The 20,026-nt window shown below is 47.8% G+C and overlaps 1 protein-coding gene across 3 annotated transcripts in view; it reads right to left on the bottom strand.

Moving 5' to 3' along the window:
• LOC109319816 overlaps positions 1-20,026 on the bottom strand; it is a 101,037-nt gene that overhangs the window by 4,866 nt on the left and 76,145 nt on the right. For 2 of the 3 annotated variants that reach the window (XM_019549606.1, XM_019549607.1), the window contains exon 5: positions 16,465-18,016. The exons of the other annotated variant lie outside the window; for it this stretch is intronic. In XM_019549606.1, the coding sequence (XP_019405151.1) occupies positions 17,888-18,016 (129 nt within the window). In that variant the 3' untranslated portion in view covers positions 16,465-17,887. Of the gene's footprint in view, positions 1-16,464; positions 18,017-20,026 lie in introns of those variants that run through there. 3 annotated transcript variants of the gene reach the window in all.

Below are 20,026 nucleotides of genomic sequence, written 5' to 3'. Positions count from 1 at the left end.
TATCTGCAAATACACCTTTTGTGCCATCTGATGTATGTGTGTCTGTGATTTTAGTGGCCTCCAAGAAACGGACCGCAATTTTTTGCAACACTTTGATGGGGTGAGAGGGAGACCAAATCTTAGACTGGGTTCCGCCATTTTTAAAGCAATCTGTGGGCAGGGCACATCTACACATCGCTGTAACACAACAGTGCTACAGCACTGTGCTTTAGTACTTCCTTTAGTACTTTTCTAAAACAAAGTACTAAAGCACGGCACAGTATGGGTGGTTACTGTGCTGGGCACATAGGTGAATTTTGCCACTACATCACCAAAACAGAGCACTATACCCAGGGAGTGCGCCACTGCAACCATGTAGCTGGTGATCATATGTAGACATGTGTAATCACTATGTCAATGTAACACACCATACAGGGACATGTAGATGCACCCTGTGTGTGCCAAACTTCTGTTCTGTTACCGGTTTAGATTGGTTTCCAATCACTTATACCCATAAAAGTGTAATGTCTGTACCTGACCAAGATGCCTGGGCTTCTGCTCAGACCAGTAGACTAGGACTCTGAAGATCTCAGTTGAATGACTCATTGTACCTAAGAATTCTTTATGCAAGTGGCTTACCCTATCCTGTGAAATGTGTCACCATGCAGGGGAACCAAAAGTCTATAAAATCGTTTAATGATTCTAGGGCTCCATGGTAATAAAGGCCACATGAGTACTGATATGGTTAGACAAGGTATGAAGCACAATACAAGTTGTGTTTCCTACAAAGAGGGTGCATCTACACATTCATTAATGCTCTCTAGTTACTGCACATTAAGTTTAGTACTTGGTTAACCAAGTACTAGTTGAATGCATAGTAACTTACACTACTGCACAGTAGCACCGGTGCACAGGGGTTTTTTGATGCTTACTGCACAGTAGCCTAACAACACTGTGCAGTAATGTATTAGCACAGTTTTTGACTGGCATGCTACTGTGCAAAGTTATTAGGATACTGCACAGTAAGCATCCCATGTAGACGCGCCTAGAGAAATGTATTGGGAAACTCTTGATCTCACATGGCATTGGTGTCTAACTGCCTTGCTACAGTTATTGCCATGTCACGTCTCTTTCTAGGTTTTGTAAAGGAAGAAGCAGCTCACCTTAGAGCTTGATCCCTCTGAAGCAGCTTGCAGGCAGTTCACTGGTCAGTTTGCAGACCAGTTTACCTCCTCCTTCCACTTTCAGCTTGGTGTGAGGAAGGCGGGAAAAAGGAACTCTTTGGGGCCAAGGAACAGTATACAGGCCAGCTTTCAGGTGAGCTGGCTAGGGAAAGAGTGCTTGGAGGAAGGGCAGTAAGAAAGAAGAGGCAGATTAAGAGACCCAGGGAAATGGCTGGAGGATGTTGCAATGCTGGACCCATTGCCTCTGCCACTGCCTCTGCTTACACCTGTGAGGTTCCTGTCCATGAAGGACCACTCAGCATCAAGACTTCCACCCAGGTCCAGGTTTGGTGCTGTGGAGATGGCAGCTTGCAGGTTCCTTCCAGTGACAGCCAGGTGGGGCACTGCCTGTGATGTGAGTGCTGTCCCCTAGTGGTGTCTCTCAGGGAACAGGCAAGAGAGCTACAGGAGGAGGTGGTGAGGCTCCAAAGAATCCTCTGTTATGAGGAGTTAATTGATTCAATGCTGACAGAGACCTCCAGGACTGTGAAGGAAGAACTGCCAAAGGCAGCGCTAGAGAAGTGAGAGGACACGGACTCCCAGGAAGGTGGAAGCTGGAAGCTCGTGGTCTCTGGCAGCAAGCAGAAATCTTCATCTCCATCAGCAGCATTTTGTCTGGAGAAGAGATATGGGGCCTTAGCAACAGAGGGAGAGGAGCATGTTCCATCAGTGCAAAGGACAGGGTAAGGATCCCCAAGATGGGAAGGATCGAGACCACTACCACCACCAAGAGGAAGCAATGGGTGGTGGTGGTTGGAGACTCCGTTCTGCAAGGGATACAGGGATCCATCTGATGACCTGACATGTTGTCTCAGGAAGTCTGCTGCTTGCCAGGAGCCCAGATCCAAGATGTCATGGAGGGATTACCAAGATTCATCCAGCTCCATGCTGCTCATCCATGTGGGCACCAATGACACTGCTGGGGAAGACCCTGAGCAGATCAGAACTGACTACAGGGCTCTGGGTGAAGGGGTTGGGATCTCAGGTGGCTCTTCAATCCTTCTGGTCAAGGGAAAGGGATCAGGCAGGAGCAGGTGCATCCTGAAGTTGATTGCCTGGATGTTTAGGTGGTGTCACCACCAGGACTTTGGTTTCTTTGACCACAAGATGATAGTCCAAGAAGAAGGATTGCTAGGAAGAAATGGGATCCACCTGATGAAGAGAGAGAAGAGCATCTTCACAAAACAGGCTTGCTTACCTAGTGAGGGGTTTAAAGTAGGTTCACTGGGGGATGGAGGCCAAAGCCATCTGAGGCAAGTAGGGAAGTGGGTGCCCTGGAGGAAGAGCAAGCAGGAGGGGGCAGCAGAGGAGGTGTTCTCATTCTTCCTGAGAAATTTGACAATTGACTAGTTACCTTAGGTGCCTGAACACAAATGCATGGAGCCTGGGAAACAAACAGGAAGAATTGGAAGTTCTTGCACAGTCACAGGATTATGACATGATTGAAATAACAAACCCTTGGCAGGAGCTCGCATGACTTGGAGCACTGTCATGGATGGGTACAAACGGTTCAGGAAGGACAGGCAGGGGAAAAGAAGAAGAGGAGTTGCACTCTCTGTAAAGAGCCATATCATTGCTCAGAGCTCCTGTATGAAACTGGAGACAGGCCTGTTGAGAGTCTCTGGGTTAGGGTCAGAGGAGAGAGTAACAAGGGTGATGTTGTGGTGGGGGTCTGCTGCAGACCACCAGACCAGGAAGAAGTGGTGGATGAAGCTTTCTTCAAACAACTAGCAGAAGTTTCTTGATCGCAGGCCCTAGTTCTCATGGGGACTTCAGTCACCCTGACAACTGCTGGGAGGGCAATACAGCAGTGCACAGGCAATCCAGGAAGTTTTTGGAGAGTACAGAGGACAACTTCCTGGTGCGAGTGCTGGAGCTAGGAGCTGTGCTCTTCTTGACCTGCTGCTCACAAACAGGGATGAATTGGTGGGGAATGTACTAGTAGATGGCAACTTGGGCAGCAGTGACCATGAGATGACTGAGTTCAGGATCCTGAGGAAAAGAAGGATGGAGAGCAGTGGAGTAAAGACCCTGGACTTCAGAAAAGCTGACCTGGACTCACTCAGGGAACTCATGGGCAGGATCCCCTGGGAAGCCAGTCTGGGGAAGAAAGGAGTACCAGAGAGCTGGCTGTACTTGAAGAAGTCTTACTGAGAGTGCAGGAACAAACCATCCTGATGTGCAGGAAGAATAGCAAGTGTGGAAAAAGACCAGCATGGCTTAACAGGGAACTCTTTAGTAAATTAAATCATGAAAAGGAAGCTTATAAGAAGTGGAAACTTGGACAAATACTAGGGAGGAGTATAAGAGCATTGATCAGGCATGTAGGGTAGGGTGGTGCAAAGCTTTGGGTACTGATTGGAGTCGGTGGCTGAATCTTCAAATCCAAATCCAATCAGAGAACCAATCAAATGGTCTGAATTGATTCAGAACGCTCCGAATTGATGCAGAAAAGATTCAGAGAGCTTTGATGATTTGGGCAGTCCCCGCTTGCTGCAGCAGGGAGCTGGACCCGGACTCCATGCTGGTAAGTAGGGGTCAGGGGAGGTGGGGCTGGAGGAGCAGGGAGGGGACCATGGGGGACCCCTGCCAGGCCCCATCCCCTGCCTTCTCCCTAGCCCCCACGACCTCCACCCACTCCCCCAGCCCCCTCCCCCATGGCTGCCCTGCCTGCCCCAGCTCCTGGTGCTTTAAAAAAAGCCCCCTCCCTGGCTTTTGCCCAGTGGGGGTGGGGAGCGATCCCTGCTGCTCCCTCCCCCCACTGCTCCACAACATGCAGGGGGCTCTGCCACAAGCCTTCTGACCCCCCCCCACTCTCTCAGCCCTCCCCCCGCCATGGCTGCCTTGCCTCCCCAACTCCAGCCCTTTCAGAAAAAAACCCCTCAAAACCCCTGCACTCACTGGTTTCTGGGGCAGCCATGGGCAGGGGGAATGGGGGAGTGGGGGGGGTCTTATGGCAGAGCCTCCCATGCAGCATGGGAAAGCAAGGGGCAGTGGGGATTGCCCTGCACTGCCTGGAAGTACCCAGTGAGTCAGGGCTTTATTTTCAAAGAGCTGGGAGCTGGGTCAAGGGGTGCAGCCATTGCCAGGGCTGGGACAGCGGGCAGGCGATGGGCCTGCCTGATTTGGAGATTCAGCTGATTTGGCAGCAGCTGAATCTCCAAACCAAATGTGGCCAAATCGATTTGGGAGAGTGATTCGAATCACCGGATCAGATTACTGTCCCCTGAACTGGCCGAATCTGAATCCAAAGCAAGTGTGAGCCTCTTCGCACAAGCCTAATGCAGGGATGAAGTTGGGAAGGCCAAAGCACAATTGGAGTTGCAGCTAGCAAGGGATGTGAAGGGTATCAAGAAGAGTTTCTACAAGTATGTCAGTAGCAAGAGGAGGATCACGGAAAGTGTGGGTCCTTTACTGAATGGGGGAGGCAACCTAGTGACAGAGATGCAGAAAAGGTTGAAGTACTCAATGCCTTTTTCAACTCAGTCATCACAGGCAAGGTCAGCTCCCAGACTACTGCACCGGGCAGCATAGTTTGGGGGGAAGGTGAGCAACTAACAGTAGTGAAAAACCAGATTAGGGACTGTTTAGAAAAGTTGGATGTGTACAAGTCCACGGGACTGGATGTGATGCACCTGAGGGTGCTGAGGGAGTTGGCTGATGTGATTGCAGAGCTATTGGCCATCATCTTTGAAAACTCATGGTGATCAGAAGACATCCTGGATGATTGGAAAAGGGCAAATATATTGTCCATATTTAAGTAAGGGATAAAGGAGGATTCAGGGAACTACAGACCAGTCAGCCTCACCTTAGTCCCTGGAAAAATCATGAAGCAGATCCTCAAGGAATCCATTTGTAAGCACTTGGACTGGAAGAAGGTGATTAGGGACAGTCAGCATGGATTCACCAGGGGCAAGTCATGCCTGACCAACCTGATTGCCTTCAGGTTGAGATGACTGGCTCTGTGGATGTGGGGAGATGGGTGAATGTGGTGTACCTTGATTTTAGCAAGACTCTTGATACGGTCTCCCACAACATTCTCACAAGTAAGCGAAGGAAGTATGGGCTGGATAAATGGACTGTAAGATGGATAGAAAACTAGCTGGATTGTCGGGCTCAGTGGGTAGTAATCTAGTTGGCTCACTATCTAGCTGGCAACTGGTATCAAGTGGAGTACCTCAGGGTGAGTTTTGTTCAGTATGTTCATCAAAGACCTGGAAGATGGCATAGAGTGTGCTCTCAGCAAGTTTGCAGATGACACCAAGATGGGGGGAAAGTACACTGGAGGGTAGGGCTAAGATTCAGGGTGACCTAGACAAATTGGAGGATTGAGCCAAAATAAACCTCATGAAGTTCAGTAAGGACAAGTGCCAAGTGCTGCACTTAGGACAGAACAATCCCATGAATGAGTACAGGCTGGGGGCTGACTCGCTGGGCAGCAGCTCTGCAGAAAAGGACCTGGGGATTACAGTGGACAATAAGCGGAATATGTGCCAACAGTGTGCCCTTCTTGCTAAGAAGGCTAATGGCATACTGGGATGCATTGGTAGGTGTGTTGCCAGCAAGGTCAAGGGAAGTGATTATTCCCCACTATTCAGCACTGGTGAGGTCACATCTGGAGTACTATGTTCAGTTTTGGGGCCCCCGCTACAAAAAGGGTGTGGACAAACTGGAGAGAGTGCCGCAGGGTGTGGACAAACTGGAGAGGGCAATGGAAAAGGTGAAGGAGCTGAGGCACATGACTTATGAAGAGAGGTTGAGGGAACTGGGCTTATTTAGTCTAGAGAAGAGAATACTGAGAGGAGATTTAATAGCAGCTTTCAGCTACATCGGGGCGGGCAAAATATGGCCCAGAGGCCAGATGCAGCCCACCAGGCCATTCTATCTGGCCCACGGGGCCCGTAAAAAATTTAGAAAATTAATATTTATTTGCTCCTGGCTGCCCGTCAAAGATCCAGGGGAACCCAGTGGCAGGACCCAGCAGCAAAGCCTGCCTGCCCAGCCCTGCCCCCCTCCCCCTTTCCCCCCAAAAAAGAAGCCCTGCCTAGCAGAGGCTTCTGGCCTGGGACCATGGAGCTGTTCCTGCTCAGTAGGCAGCCCTCTGCCCAAAATAATTGCCCGCCCCTGAACTACATGCAGGGGAGTTCAAAGGAGGATGAAGCTAAACTGTACTCAGTGGTGGCAGATGACAGAACAAGGGGCAAGGTCTCAAGTTGCAGCAAGGAAAGTTTAGGTTAGATATTAGGAAACATTTTCTCACTAGGAGGGTAAGGTGGTGGATTCTTTATCCTTGGAGGCTTTTAAGACCCAGCTAGATAAAGCCTTGGCTGGGATGATCCAGTTGGGGATGGTCCTGCTTTGATCAAAGGGTTGAACTAGGTGACCTCCTCAGGTCCCTTCCAACCCTAATTTTCCTTGATTCTATGATTCTAATACTTTTTCTGTTCTTTATGTATTCAGTTTTACTGAGTGATCTCGGGCGGTTGTAATATTGAATTACTGTTGACCTGTCTCTGTCTCTTTCCTCTCTTTTGTTTAATGTCTGCTTTGAAAGAGATATTGTGGGTACATTTTAATAACATTATATAGGCCACAAATGACTGGGCTTTTCCATTAAATGCTTCATAAGGACCCAGTTGAAACAATATTTATCATCATAGACAGTAACATGTAGGTTTTATGTATATGGGCCAGATGTAAATCCAACTGAAGTTTTGCATTAATTCTGTCTTTGTATTGACCTTCAGGGACTTTGAATTAGGCTGTAAGGCCTCAATTCTTCCCATGGTTTAATCAGTACAATTCCCTGTTGTAACACTGAGTCACCCCTGTACAATTCTGGGCAGGATATACTTAGGCCCAAATTCTGGCATGGCCACCCACCTGAGAAACCTAGATGTGGCTCCTGTCAGGCCACAGAGTAGCAGAGAAGCTGATCTACATCCAGTCCCTCAGTATGAAGCTATTGCATAGACCCCATTCCTTTTTTCTGCTTTGAGGTATGGATAGTGGATCCAGGTAGCTTTGATGGATTGACTTATCTGGTCTGTTTTTCATGAATCATTTGTCATGTTGCTTGCTCTCAAGGAACGTGACATGATTGTTGCAAGTTCTAGCCCTGCCGGTGCCCTGGACATCCTGCATGGCCTTGGGCAGGTCTTGAACATTTCAGATCCTGCGTTGCTTCATCAGTGATATTGAAACACTTCCTGGCCTTCCTCAAGATGCTTTGAGGCTGAGTTCCTTAATGCCCATGGAGTCCTTCTCAGTCCTTGGGCTGTTAGTGCTAGACATCTGACTAGCAATTTTGGCAACCTGGGATAGAGATGACATTCCAGTAGACCCCCGATTTATACAAGTATTGCATTCTGGGGGAATTTTGTGTAAGTTGAGACAACTTTCCCCATAGGAAATAATAAAATAGTGAGGGGTTGTGTACCCCAGACATACCCTAGTCATAGCTTTTTTTCCCCCTTTTCTTGGCAGAATCGCCTTTAGGAGGTGCGTCTAGCATCTCAACTATGCATCTTGAGATGCCGCTACCACAATGGCGGCACAGATCCGCTTGATTCTGCCTGCAAATCTTGTGAGGCGTTCATGTATATATGCGGATATATATGCAGATCTCACAAGCATCTGCATATATATGCGAATGACATGCATCTCAAGGGGCATTTTTCAGTCTGGGCCTAATAAAAAAAATCACAAATGCGAGACACGCAAGTCAGAATCACATAAATCGGGGGGTCTACTGTAAACACCGGGTGAGAGGGGTTCCAAGTACCGGAGTGGGGCAAGGAGCCATGAACTCACTGTGGGATTTCAAAGCCCCTGGCTGCTGCTACCACCACAGGCTCCCCACGAGCTGTCATTCTGGCCCCATTTCTAAAGCAGCACCCAGGGCTAGTGTGCAGGTCTAGCCCTACTCTGGTTATGCTACTGGCAGTTGCTATAGAAATACTATTATCACTGCAGCAATAAACCATGACCGGCTGGTGACAAGTTGTCTGAAGCCAATATCAGACACAAAGGCCTGGGGACCTGAAAAAAGCAAAAGATGCCTCTTGAGCCTGTGGATAACTGTTTTGAAAGGCAACTGGGGAGCAAGATCAGGATGTCATGGCAGGATTTAATTGTGGGAATAGAGAACTTCTACCTGCACATAACCAGGTCTGATCCAGGTTTAGGTGGGCAGAGGCTTAAAGTGATCATCATCTGACAGCCTAGGCGGTGGCCTGCATGGAATGAACGGCTGGCATTCTGCTTGGTCCCTGATAGAAACACATCCAGAAAGCCCCATCGCTGGCAACCTTGCTGGCAGTCACATCAGGACACTAATGCAAAAGAGTCCTGGTGCATTTCTTGCCATTCCAGAGCACTGCAGCAAGGGATGTAGCAACATTTGTACCCAGTGCACTGAGGACCATAACTGAGGTGAAACTCTCTCTCCCTTCTTTCTGCCCCAATGGCACAACTATTATACTCTGTATGCGCTGGATGGGGGAGGGAGGACAGAAGACTTATGTAAAGCAGACAGATGGCTACACAGCCAGCTCCATTATTATCAGAGTAAATTAGGTAAATCACAGCCTAAACAGTCGCTCCCCCTCTGGTAGAAGTGCATCAGATGCCTTACTGAAGATTAACCACATCTCAGAGGAGGCAGAGGTAATCACAGCTGGGAAGCTGGCTACGCAGGGAAGTTGCATTGAAATGGGTGTTGCACTTGGACTGTGCTATTACTGCACTTTAAACCACAAGAACAAAATGTTTGGTACATGCTAATGACACTAGGAGAAACAGCAGCATTTTAATTGGGTGGTAATTGTTGTAATTATTTTCCACCAGAGTAGGCAATGAATATAATATAATTGTCTTGATTATTTATCAGTGTTGAACATGAAAAAGAAAGCCCTGCCAGTAAGTAGTGGTGGGTTTATTTTGTGACTTAAGGATGGAAAAGGGCTAGGCCTTTTTCTCAAAAAAGGGACCAATAACCTGCTCTCCATCTGAAGAAGATCTTACAAAGGCATTTTGGACAAAAGGGAACTTTTATACTTGGAATTCTCCTCTGTGACAGCTGAATTTGTAGCACTGCTTCAAGCTAAGGTTCACCCACACGTCTCATTTTAAAACCTAATTCTCAGCTGCCAAGAACCTTGCCCAACCTTATCTGTTACGAATGAAGTCATCCTTAGTGCATTTTTAACTCCAGCTAAATTATTTTGGAAATGCTCAGGTATTTGAAAGTGAAATTAGGGAAGCATACATTATTTCGCCCATGTTAAAACTTTACTACAGCTAAGACAGGAGGCAAACTCATAGAGCGGGACTAGTATGAAAGTATGGAGAGGAGAGTAGTAGTAGGGAACTGTCATTTCTTCTGGATTATGATGTACATGAGAGGTCACCAGGACCATCAATACATGCACCTATACAGGAGCATAGAGGGGCAGAGGCTGTCCAGACCTTCCACCCCCATTTTTTGACATTACCCAAAGGCCAGACCAAGTCCCGCTGTTCAGTGCCTCAATGACTGTAGCTTTATGCACATTTGGGAATCAAACCTGGCTCTCTCACATGGCAGACAAGGAAACTACCACTGAAACACAACAGGAGGTGGAGAGGAAAGGCGGAGCTCAGAGAAAGATTTTTCCATTGGAGATAGACTTCCTGTGAAGCGTGCCTATGGTGAGAATGGGACCAAGAGCCAAGGTAGAGAGAAGTCTGGGACTCAGATGAAGGGGAACATTTTGAAAACCTCCAAAAGTAAAATTTGATTGATTGAGCAGAGACTGGGAAATGGAGCCAGAGAGGACACTGGGATGAGGAGCTAAAGGGGAGGAGAGAGAAAACTGGGATGGGTTGGAGTAGAAGCAGTCAGGTTTGGGAAGAGAGAAACAGGAACAGAAAGGTCTATGGCCAGTAGACCAGCCCCCTTACAGACTATGGACTTGAACTCAAGAGTCTCACCACCCCTCTCTTACACAGCACACTGGAGTCTGTCCCATCCTCCTCATGCTGCCTACAAAGATTGGTGGCAACCTAGGGCGTAGAATGAAACTCCCTGAGGACCACTCCGTAGAAAACAAAATTTCCTCTGATGGCAAATGCCAAAAGTTTTGCTAATAGAAGGGGTTTCTCTTCTCCTTTGTTTTTAGGACTCTTTCAGAAAACACTCTCTTTGTCTTGTTTTTCCACTTGGTGTTTGGTCCTCATGGCAGTTTCAGTTCCTCCAGTCATTTGACTTCAGAGCTACTAGGCTGTGAACATGCTGGATAGGGATAGGCTATCAATACTAGCTAACCCACTAACAGACAGAGCTATTATTATAGCGGGCAATGATATGCTGAAGCCACAAAAAGGAAAACAGATTTTTGGGCTCCTCATATGTCCGGAGCTATCTGACATCCTGTCCCGGGCTAACTGAAAACATGTGGTCAAGAGCCATCAGTCTAACTTATAGCGATACTATTAGCTTGCTCTCAAAATCTCATTCTCTATTTATTTCCTTGTCTTGTTTCTTGCCCCTTGAAAAAGTCTATTACAATCTTACTAAATATTTGCCCATAATCCTGCTGTTTAAATTAATTTCTTCTTTTCCTTGATGTTATGTCTCTTTCTGAGTGTGAGATAGCATCTGTAGATTTTCTCTCTGGCACTTGCATTATGGGGGAGTGAATTAACATTGAGGGATACCCTTCCTTCTTTGCCAAAATGCTAGACAAGTAGGTTCTTGTTCAGATGCACCAGGTTCACATATATACCTCCTAGCTGATACACAAAATACATTGATTTCTTGCCATTTCTAAGCCAAGATTCAAGAGCAGAGTCACTAGTGAGGCCCTAAATTACTAAGACATCCTAACTGACAAAACAGAGCTTTGGAAACCAGCCTTCACACAACCTTTAATGAAAGCAGGATCAGGCCTTGAACAGATCATGTTAGCTGGCTGTGATCTATGCAAAGTGCTTTGGTCAGAAGACACAAAAAGTACATTTTGTGATGTGGTACCCTTGTTTTTAATCAGTTTTCCATTAAGGGCCTGATCTTGTTTCTCCCAGGGTCAAAGGCAAAGATTTCCATTGACTTCAATTATTTTCTATTGATTCAGTTTGATGTTTAGTGACATGACAAGTGGTAAATCTTGCCAAAGTCTGCCAGCTAGTACTACAAACTGTTGGTGCCAGAAAAATAACAACAAAGAATTTGTATTACTGTTGCCCCATCACCTACCAAAACACCAAATGCGCCCCACTACATCCATAGCCTGTCAGTATTTTGCATCCACATATACACCCCATGGACACCCTTCCACCTATCAACACACCTACTTCATCTACTCACTCTACAACACTTCCATATACCTGTCCTCTAAAAACACACCCACCACATGTACACAAACCTCACTAGGTACACCCTTTTATATGAGATCCACCTACAAACACACTTTACCAATACATAACCTACACACGTCTACACATGTACAAACCCAGTATGAACACACTTGCTCCTCCACATACACACCTGCCCTTCACAAGCATGTATCCTACACACAACATACTCTACCCTCAGCCCTAAAACACGCTCTTTAACTCTGTACTTGATTGTGACGCTATGCAAGTGTTGGTTGGAGTGGATAGTCCTGGAAGGAAATTTTGTTGTTAGTGGGTGCATCTACATGAGACGCTTTACTGCACACTAAACAAATCTAATGCACAGTGAAGTGTCACTGTCTACACATGCACAGCAGTTACTGCATAGTAGGTTAATCTAATGTGCCATTTTCTGGTACCTGTAGATACAGGTATTAGAAAAATGATGCATTAACTAATGTGCCGTACTGCACATGTTGTTGCTGATCAAGAGCAAATTGTTCCCAATCAGTCCAGGCAGCAGGGGGCTACACTGCTGCCTGGCTAAGTCGGGTTTTTCTCAGGGCAGGTAAGACCTGTCCCAAATCAGCCAACAGCCCTGTCCCAGTCAGGGGGAGATCAGGTGGGGTGGGGGAGAGCTGTCCCAGCTTGGCTGGCCCCGATCTGCATGCAGTTAGCAGGGAACTGCCCACTGAACCAGGACAGTTCTCCCCCACCCTGTGCAGATCATATATACCCTGCACATCAGGTGGGTTTAATTCAGAATGGCTCAGGCTCACATGAGGGGTCACTGCTCCACAACAAGGAGAAACAGGGAGGAAGGCACAGACTGGGTCAGGGGTCAGCACATCACTATCCTCCCCCCCAACACACACGCACACTGTTACCAGAGCTCTTGCAAAGGTGGAAGTGGAGTGGGTATAAAAGAGGGGCCTGATCCTGAAAGAGGCTGGAGCTTCCAGGCAAGCCACCAATCCAGCCCTTCTAGAAAGGAGCCCACAGTCCTGCTGCAAGGCCCTTTAAAAGCAAAAACAGGCTTCGGAGCAAGGGCCAGGCAGGACATGAAGCAGGCTCCATGCTTCTCATCCCCAGCCCACCCTGGCTAATGGCCCCCACATGTTTGTGCATCTCTGTGGGTTGCTCAAACTCTGGGCGCAGATGTGAGGGTTTCCCTCCATTCCTTGCAGCATCAGGTGCATTTGCATTGCCCGGTGGTGTGGGGCTCCGGATGCCACACTGACCCCCTCCTAACCCATGGCTGGAGCAGGCTGGGCTCCCTGTCAGCTGGGGCTGCTCCAACATGGCTCAGTGTGCTGCAGTCCCAAGCACATGTTCAAATGTTCAAATGGCAGCCCCAGGAGCAATAAGCTCCAGAGTTTATTGCTTCACATTAATTGCATGTGTAGACACACCCAGTTAATTGTACTGGGTCTGATTCTGATTTCAATGACATGCTGGCTTCCATGGAGTTATTTGGATGTACATGAGTATTTTTCCTAACTCCTAGGAAGATAAGATAGCCAGGTGATACTCAGAAATGCCAGGTAGAGTTGAAACCTGTTTTTAAAGCTCAGTACGCTTCCTGGTGTGTTGCTATTGTAAAAGGTATATCTCTTGCCATCATGATTCACATCACTCATATTAAGGTGATCTGTGGACAGAGCTCAGATTTAGGGAAGCCAATGGACAGTCAAACAGAGAGTAAGCAGATTTTTGTATGAATTAATGAAACTTAAGAGGCTGGGCAGTCTGGATGCATATCCATAAGGCTGGATGTTCACCTCAAGCAGTTTGCCCTGGCAGTGGGGCTAGTTAAAAGGTTTCTGGTCAGGTTGCATATATAACAGCTCGGTTTGGCAGGTCTCTGGGCTTGATTCTCCTCTTTCATGCTAGTAAAAGTCAGGAGTACCTCCACTCAAATCCATACAGAACCTGGTTCCCCAGTCATTTAAAAAACTCTTCTCTGCATCCACTTCCCCACAGGTTAGTTAATGCAGCAGAATGCCAAGTTTCTGGGACACAGCATGAGGCTCCAGGTCATAACAACTTTGCTTTCTCTACAGAGCCCCAGTGATCTGTTTTCTGTTTTGAGGGGAAACACCTGCAGGTCCCTAGTTAGAGACACGGGTAGCAGGGTAAAAGCTCAGAGTAGAAGTTATAAGAATCGCCCAGCTACTAAACCACAAACAAAACCTCCATGCAGTTGTGTGCAATGCAAGGAAGGTCTTACTCTGAAGCAGGGGCTACCCAGGAGTTCGTGCCCAAAGGGAGCTGTGCTGAGCTGGTTACAGCCATAAAATGCTTAACGTACACATTTAAAACTACCTTTCCAGCACTGGGTGAAGTGTGTGATTAGGCACTGTAAAATGAACCAAGCTACAGAAATGCAAAATGTAGGAGAGTGAAGTGTAATGGACAAAGCATCAGACCAGGGTTCAGAAGGCCTCTGTTCTATTCTAGGCTCTGCTATTGGCCTGCTTTGGACAAGGCACTTTGCCTCCCTGTGCCTGAGTTTCTCTACCTGTCCCAAGAATAATGCTGAACTCTTGAGATCTGCAGATGAAAAGTGCTATACAAGAACCATCCGATATCATCACTATTATTATTATTACTGTTAGAGCTTAGTGTATTGTTATTTTATTTAATCCAGGTAATAAATTAATATGCCAGCACTGCCAGCTCTCTTGATGTCACCACCACAATCCCAATATTTGGTATTTAACTTAAATCCCCAGCTCCTCAAAGCTTAGCAATCAGCCAAGGTGCTCAGCTTTCACATTCGAAGCGTTACCTTCTAGCTCTCGTGGCTGCAGGAGGCATAAGAACAGGACCCAGGTGTGTGTTAAGTCTCTCTTCCCCTCTGAACCCAAGCATGAGAAATTGGAGGCCTGGTAAAGAGACAGCTCAACAACTAGGGTGAACAGAGCAGCTGTTAAACTTTAACTTTATTTTTTTTCTGATTGACAAAGAAAAGAGAGAAAAGTTACAAAAGTACTAAAAGGCAACAATATTGACAGGTATCCTCTGCTCTCCATTTCTACTCTTGGAAACTGTACTCCAAACTCTTGGAATATCATGTGGGACAGTAGCATGTGGCACCTCTTAGGCCAATAAGAACAGCTTCCTCAGCACTAGGCATAGTGCCTTCCTGGGTCGGATTCCAGTAGCATTGCCTGAAGCCTTAGCATAAAGGGCCATTGTGGCATCTGATTAGCAGAAAAGAGAGCCAGGGCATAGCTACCTTTGTCTTTAATACAAAGGTGTGGCCTAAGGAGGCTATAGTTCTCACCATGCATTGCTCCAGTTGGAATGACTGTGATTAAAGCTCATAAGTATCATGGAAATGGAATAAGCCAAGTACCCCTGCTGGAGGGAGGAGGAGAAATAAGGAAGAGCATCTTCTCTGAAACACCAAAGGTGCTGGCAGTCAGCAAAGCTTTCCCTCTCAACAGAAGCCCCCAGCAAATAAATGAGAACTACTTCCTTCAGTTAATGCTGGTGAAGGAGGCCTTAGATGAGGGGTGAGCAAAATACAGCCCACAGGCCAGATCCGGCCCACCACTTGATTGTATCTGGCCTGAGGGCAGCTGGTGGTACTGCGCAGCAGTCTCTGGGTGAGCCGAGTTCTGGCCCTGGTGGCTCTGGCCACTGCACTGTACGGCACCTGAGCAGGGCGGCTTCTACCCCTGCGGCACCAGCAGAACCCAGCATCTGCCCACAGGGGATGGAGCCTGGCTGCAGGCCTGGACCCTGTCCTGTCCTGCCTTGCCATAAGGACTCCTGGGAGCCGCAGGGCTGGGGGCAGAGGGGGGAGGAGGTGTGTATGCCACGAGCCCTGATGGCAGGGTAGGACAGTATGAAGGCCCATGCTCAGGCTCCACCCCTACATCCCCAGCTGGCAGGTGCTGGGAGGGGGGAGGAGGGAGTGCTCCTGCTGGTGCTCTGGCCCCAGCCCTGGCCCGGCTGTGGGGAGCACACGTGCATATGTGTATGTGCATGCGTGCACATGTTTGTATGTGCAGCCCTCAACAGCTCACAAAAAATTCACTGGCCGTGTCCAGGCGAGCATGGACCTGCATTACATTTAGCTGTTCTCCATGCTGCAAAGAAGAAGCACTTGTGGGGAAGGGGAGTTGACCCCTAGATATCCAGGGGTCAAAAAAATTCGCACCAAAAAAAAAAGCAGAGTGGTGCATGCTGGGGCAGTGCTCGCTGCTCAAAACCAGAGGCTTAGCCAGCCAGAGCCACTCTCCAGCTGTCAGCCAGGCTCCAAGCAGCAGGATCACCACTGCTGCACCCTAGGATGCCCCCAGGACCCCAGGGTAACTTGCCTGAGGGCATGTGGCACAGGCGTTCCCCAGGGACAACTAGCGGCGGCACAAGATGTCCCACTGCCAGTTGTCTCCAGGGAACCAAATGTCCACACTCGCGTGGACATGGCCATTAAGTGGTCCTCCAGCCCAAATCCCTGCTGTAGATACTGCCATGAAGTCTCCTATCCACAGAACAGGTAGGAAAAAGGCAAAAGTAATACAAGGTTCCCCATCACAGCCCTCCCCTAACTGTGTGTCTCGGCTCCAACCTGAGTAGGTGGCAACCAGCCTCAGGGTTGAAAGGAGAGATCAGGCTCTCTTGAGCTACTTGGTCTCTGGCCTCTCTACTGAAATTCCCAATGCAGCGCCCCAGTTGGTGCCACCTGCAATACTGGTTTATGAGGTGGACTCTGTCCCCTGGGCACTGGGTAAAGAGATATCAAAGATCTCCACACTAGAACTAGCAGAAGTGCTTCAGAAAGTTGCAATCCTTCCAGTTCACTCCTCTTGCTGCAGGGAAGTAGTTGGCTGCCTCAGTTCTCAGGTGGATGCAGCTTATTGTCCCTTCCCCATTTGGCCAGGCCTCTTGCTCACAGTGCAGAGAGTCTGCTCTTGGCACCACAATGAGAAGCAAGATCAGATCTTAGCTGAGCACAGGGAGGTTCCTTACATCCCTTCCCAGCCAAGACAGACAAGGGCATCCCCAAATTAATTGTACCATGGTAGCACAAAACCACACCGCCACCCAATGGATAGCAAAAACTGCTGCAAGTCTCAGTAGTGCTGAGGCCCAAAATGGTTCAAACAGCACGTGATACCTTAGAGAAACTGCTGGATTTCAACAAAGGAGGTTAACAACAAGTCACCTGATCCATGGTTCCCCTGCCAGTGTGGGAAAGATTTGCTCTGTTCATGTGACCAGAATTCATTGAGTTCAGCATCCATACGAGGAAGGCAGGCAAAGCAGGACAAGGGCTCAGTAGGCTTCCCAGGACACTGGACTTGATCAAGTTGCATGACACCAGCTATACTGCATGACATCTTTGATCAGCATTGGGGTTGAAGGGGGAGAGTGGGGAAACTGAAGGGGAAATACCTGATGTCAAGCATTGCACTTCCTCTAGTGTAGATGCAGTCCTTGAGGAGAGGAACCCTTTGCATGTGCAACCCCACTAGCTTCTCTGCTCTTGCCATGTTGTGTGAAGACTGGAAGCAGATGCCTGAGCCTCCTTGAGTGGCTGAGCATATAGACCCTTCAGATTCCACAGCAAAGCCCAGCAGAGCCTATGAGGATGCCCCCTAACCCTGCTACTCTTTGCTTTCCTGTTTTAACCACCTTTAGATTAAACCAACACCTCCAATGGAGAACACTTACAGCAAGCGCCTACAGTCTGTACCATGCCAATCCCCATCTCCTACTCCAACGGGACACCTCCTTGATTGTAGTAGAATTTAGAATAATCCTAATTCTGTCGGCATTGTAGCAGGGCCCAGTTCACTTCATGAGAAGCCCTCCATAACTTTTATCTCCAGCCTTAGAATGCTTCAGCCTGGGGTATGTAGCTTGTCCAAATGCAAGACATTATAAGGCAGAGCATCTGGAAAAAAAATCTACCAGATTTGAAGGCAGTTGTCATCCTCATGCCTTTTTGCCATTGTTGCCATCTAACATAGTGACTATCTGCTAACCCTTTAGGGCTACATATTCCTAGCATGTCCTCATGCCTCTCGCAGTCTTCCAGATTTCCCTGTAGTTCATGAAGCTGATGTGCTCTTTTCATTGCAAACAGCAACTCTCCCCTTCCGCCACCCTTCAGATGTGCTGATGATATGAAACCAGGCACTGCTGCCAAGCCACCTGTTTCCTGCTGCCAGAGAGATTGTTATTGCAAAGATGCCCCCCCCACACACACCCTCCCTCCGCCCTCCTACCCTCCCCACCCCTGCCAGGCAGGTAGTTGGTACAACAGTTCCTGAGGTTTTGGAGAATCTCCTTCAGTAGGCACATGACGGTTCTTCTACCGGAGCGATCGGGCTCAGAGGCTTCAAGGTGCTGAGGGACCGGAAGGCAAAGTTCGATGGATCATATACAAAGTGGGGTGGTGGGCGGCTCCCATTGATACTCTGCATGGAAAGTAAAACAAGGAAGATGTCATTGCGTAGGCACCTGCAACCAGTGAACTGGCCAGTCGTTGCATGGCCCACCATCCTCTGCTGGGCAGAATCATGCCTGCTCAATAGGTAACATAGGCCACATACAACTAATGGCACGAGCAGTGCAGTTTTTCCCCCATTTTTTTCAAAACCATGTCACCCTCACAAGACTGAAACTGCCTGGGCCCCTATGTGATTAGGACACTTGGCCACTGGTAGGAGTTAACAAATGCAGCAGCAAGAAAGAGCACAGAGCTAGATTTTGAGTTATGGGGTCAGAACAGAAGGCATCACAATTAGGGAGCTAAATGCAGGGTCACCCGACCTGACACAGGCACTGAGCTAGCAGGTCAAATTTAATCATAGCCCCTGCTAATCCTGTAAAATCCCAGTCACTCGCTGCATACCAGATCGCATCATAACATAGAAATAGCATCTACTACTGCAGTCAGTGTTTTTTTTAGAGATACAGGCCCACTCAAAGTACCCCATCCAGATACATCAAAATACTGGAGACCTGGCTCCAGACTCTGCAGAGTGGACTCATCTTTATCTCCTTACTCTCAAATCTCTCAGACTGTCTCAGTTCCTATGTAATCTGTTTTTAATTTCTCTGGAACTGGTACTTCATTTGTCCTGAAACTTTCTTTAGTCTTCCTAGCTCTCTAATCCAGCCCCTCTTGCTCTCAGGTTCTCTCTGTAACATATCTCACCTCACTCATTATGTCAACTGGTTTGTCAAATCTGTATTATGCTCATTCATGCATCAAACTCTTTTTATACTGATGTTACTACTTCTACACTCTCTGGGAAGGCTTGACTCTAACCAAGGGATTAAACAGGACGATGCATTGCAATCCTTGTGTATTTTCACAATAGAGGGACTTGGGGTATATCAGTTCACTACAAACAGGTTCCTATGGCCAGGCCTGATTTTCAGAAACTCAAGGTACAGCAACTCCCATGGAAAATCCATTGAAGAGGTGGGTGCCCAGCACTTCTGAAAATCAAGCCTTTCCTTATTTTAAGCCTGTCACAGAGATACCCAGCATGCCTGCCCTTCTGAACTCCTAAACAGAGTCTCCAGTCTTGGACACAAGTGCATGTTCCAGAGAACGAGTCTACTTGGTTTATAAATGGGGGGAGGTGGACAGCAAAGCAACGGAGATGTCGAAGACAGCCCAGGCATGGGCATGGCTGGAGGGGATGACATAAACTCAGCAGCTGAGCTTATCTGCAGAGCTTCGAGAGAGTCTGTTTTCAGAGAAGGACCCCAGAGCCTGGCTGGAGCTCACTGTTCTCTATGGACCCCTATCATGGCCTCACAGCCCAGGCTCTACAGACTTCTCTCTCTTGTCACTGCAGCCTCAACAGCATGGCAAGACCAAGAACACAGTAAGAGATCCAGGAGGGGTACCATATTGCAATGCAAGATGAATACAGCTTCCTGGGAGATCCTCTGGGGTGCAGCGCAGGGACCTGCACTTCCACCAACTCTTCTTCTGGCCACAACTGAAACAGGGATTTTAATGCTAAAATAAGGCTTCCCCCATCTTATGGAGGTGCAGTCTCCTCCAGTCATCTCCTGGGCTTTGGTTTAGGTTTTTGGTTTGTTTGGGTTTTTTTAAGGTCTACATAAATTATCCCCTAAAAGCAGGTACCAAATTTAGGCATGAACAGCTAAAGCGCCTTAACTCATGTGAGATGTGCTCAGGTGCATTAACGCTGTGTATGTCAACTAACTTGGGACTAACTTTAGTCCCAAGTCAGTCTGCATACTGCATTAATGCGCCTTAGCACGTGTACATGTACATGTGCACCTAAATCACCTAAATTTAGGCGCGCATAAAAGCACACATAGACGTGCCCACAGTGAAATACTGAAGGACTGGCAAGGTACACAAGAAGGCTAGATTTTGTTTTATGAATCTGAATAAGAGACATATATTTAACTATAATGACTGCAGGACTCATGACACA

Source organism: Crocodylus porosus, unplaced genomic scaffold (assembly GCF_001723895.1).
Source record: "Crocodylus porosus isolate Cpor-Errol unplaced genomic scaffold, CroPor_comp1, whole genome shotgun sequence".
Taxonomy (NCBI): domain Eukaryota; kingdom Metazoa; phylum Chordata; order Crocodylia; family Crocodylidae; genus Crocodylus; species Crocodylus porosus.
Note: the sequence above shows the minus strand (reverse complement) of the source record. Positions and strands in the feature narration are given on the sequence as shown.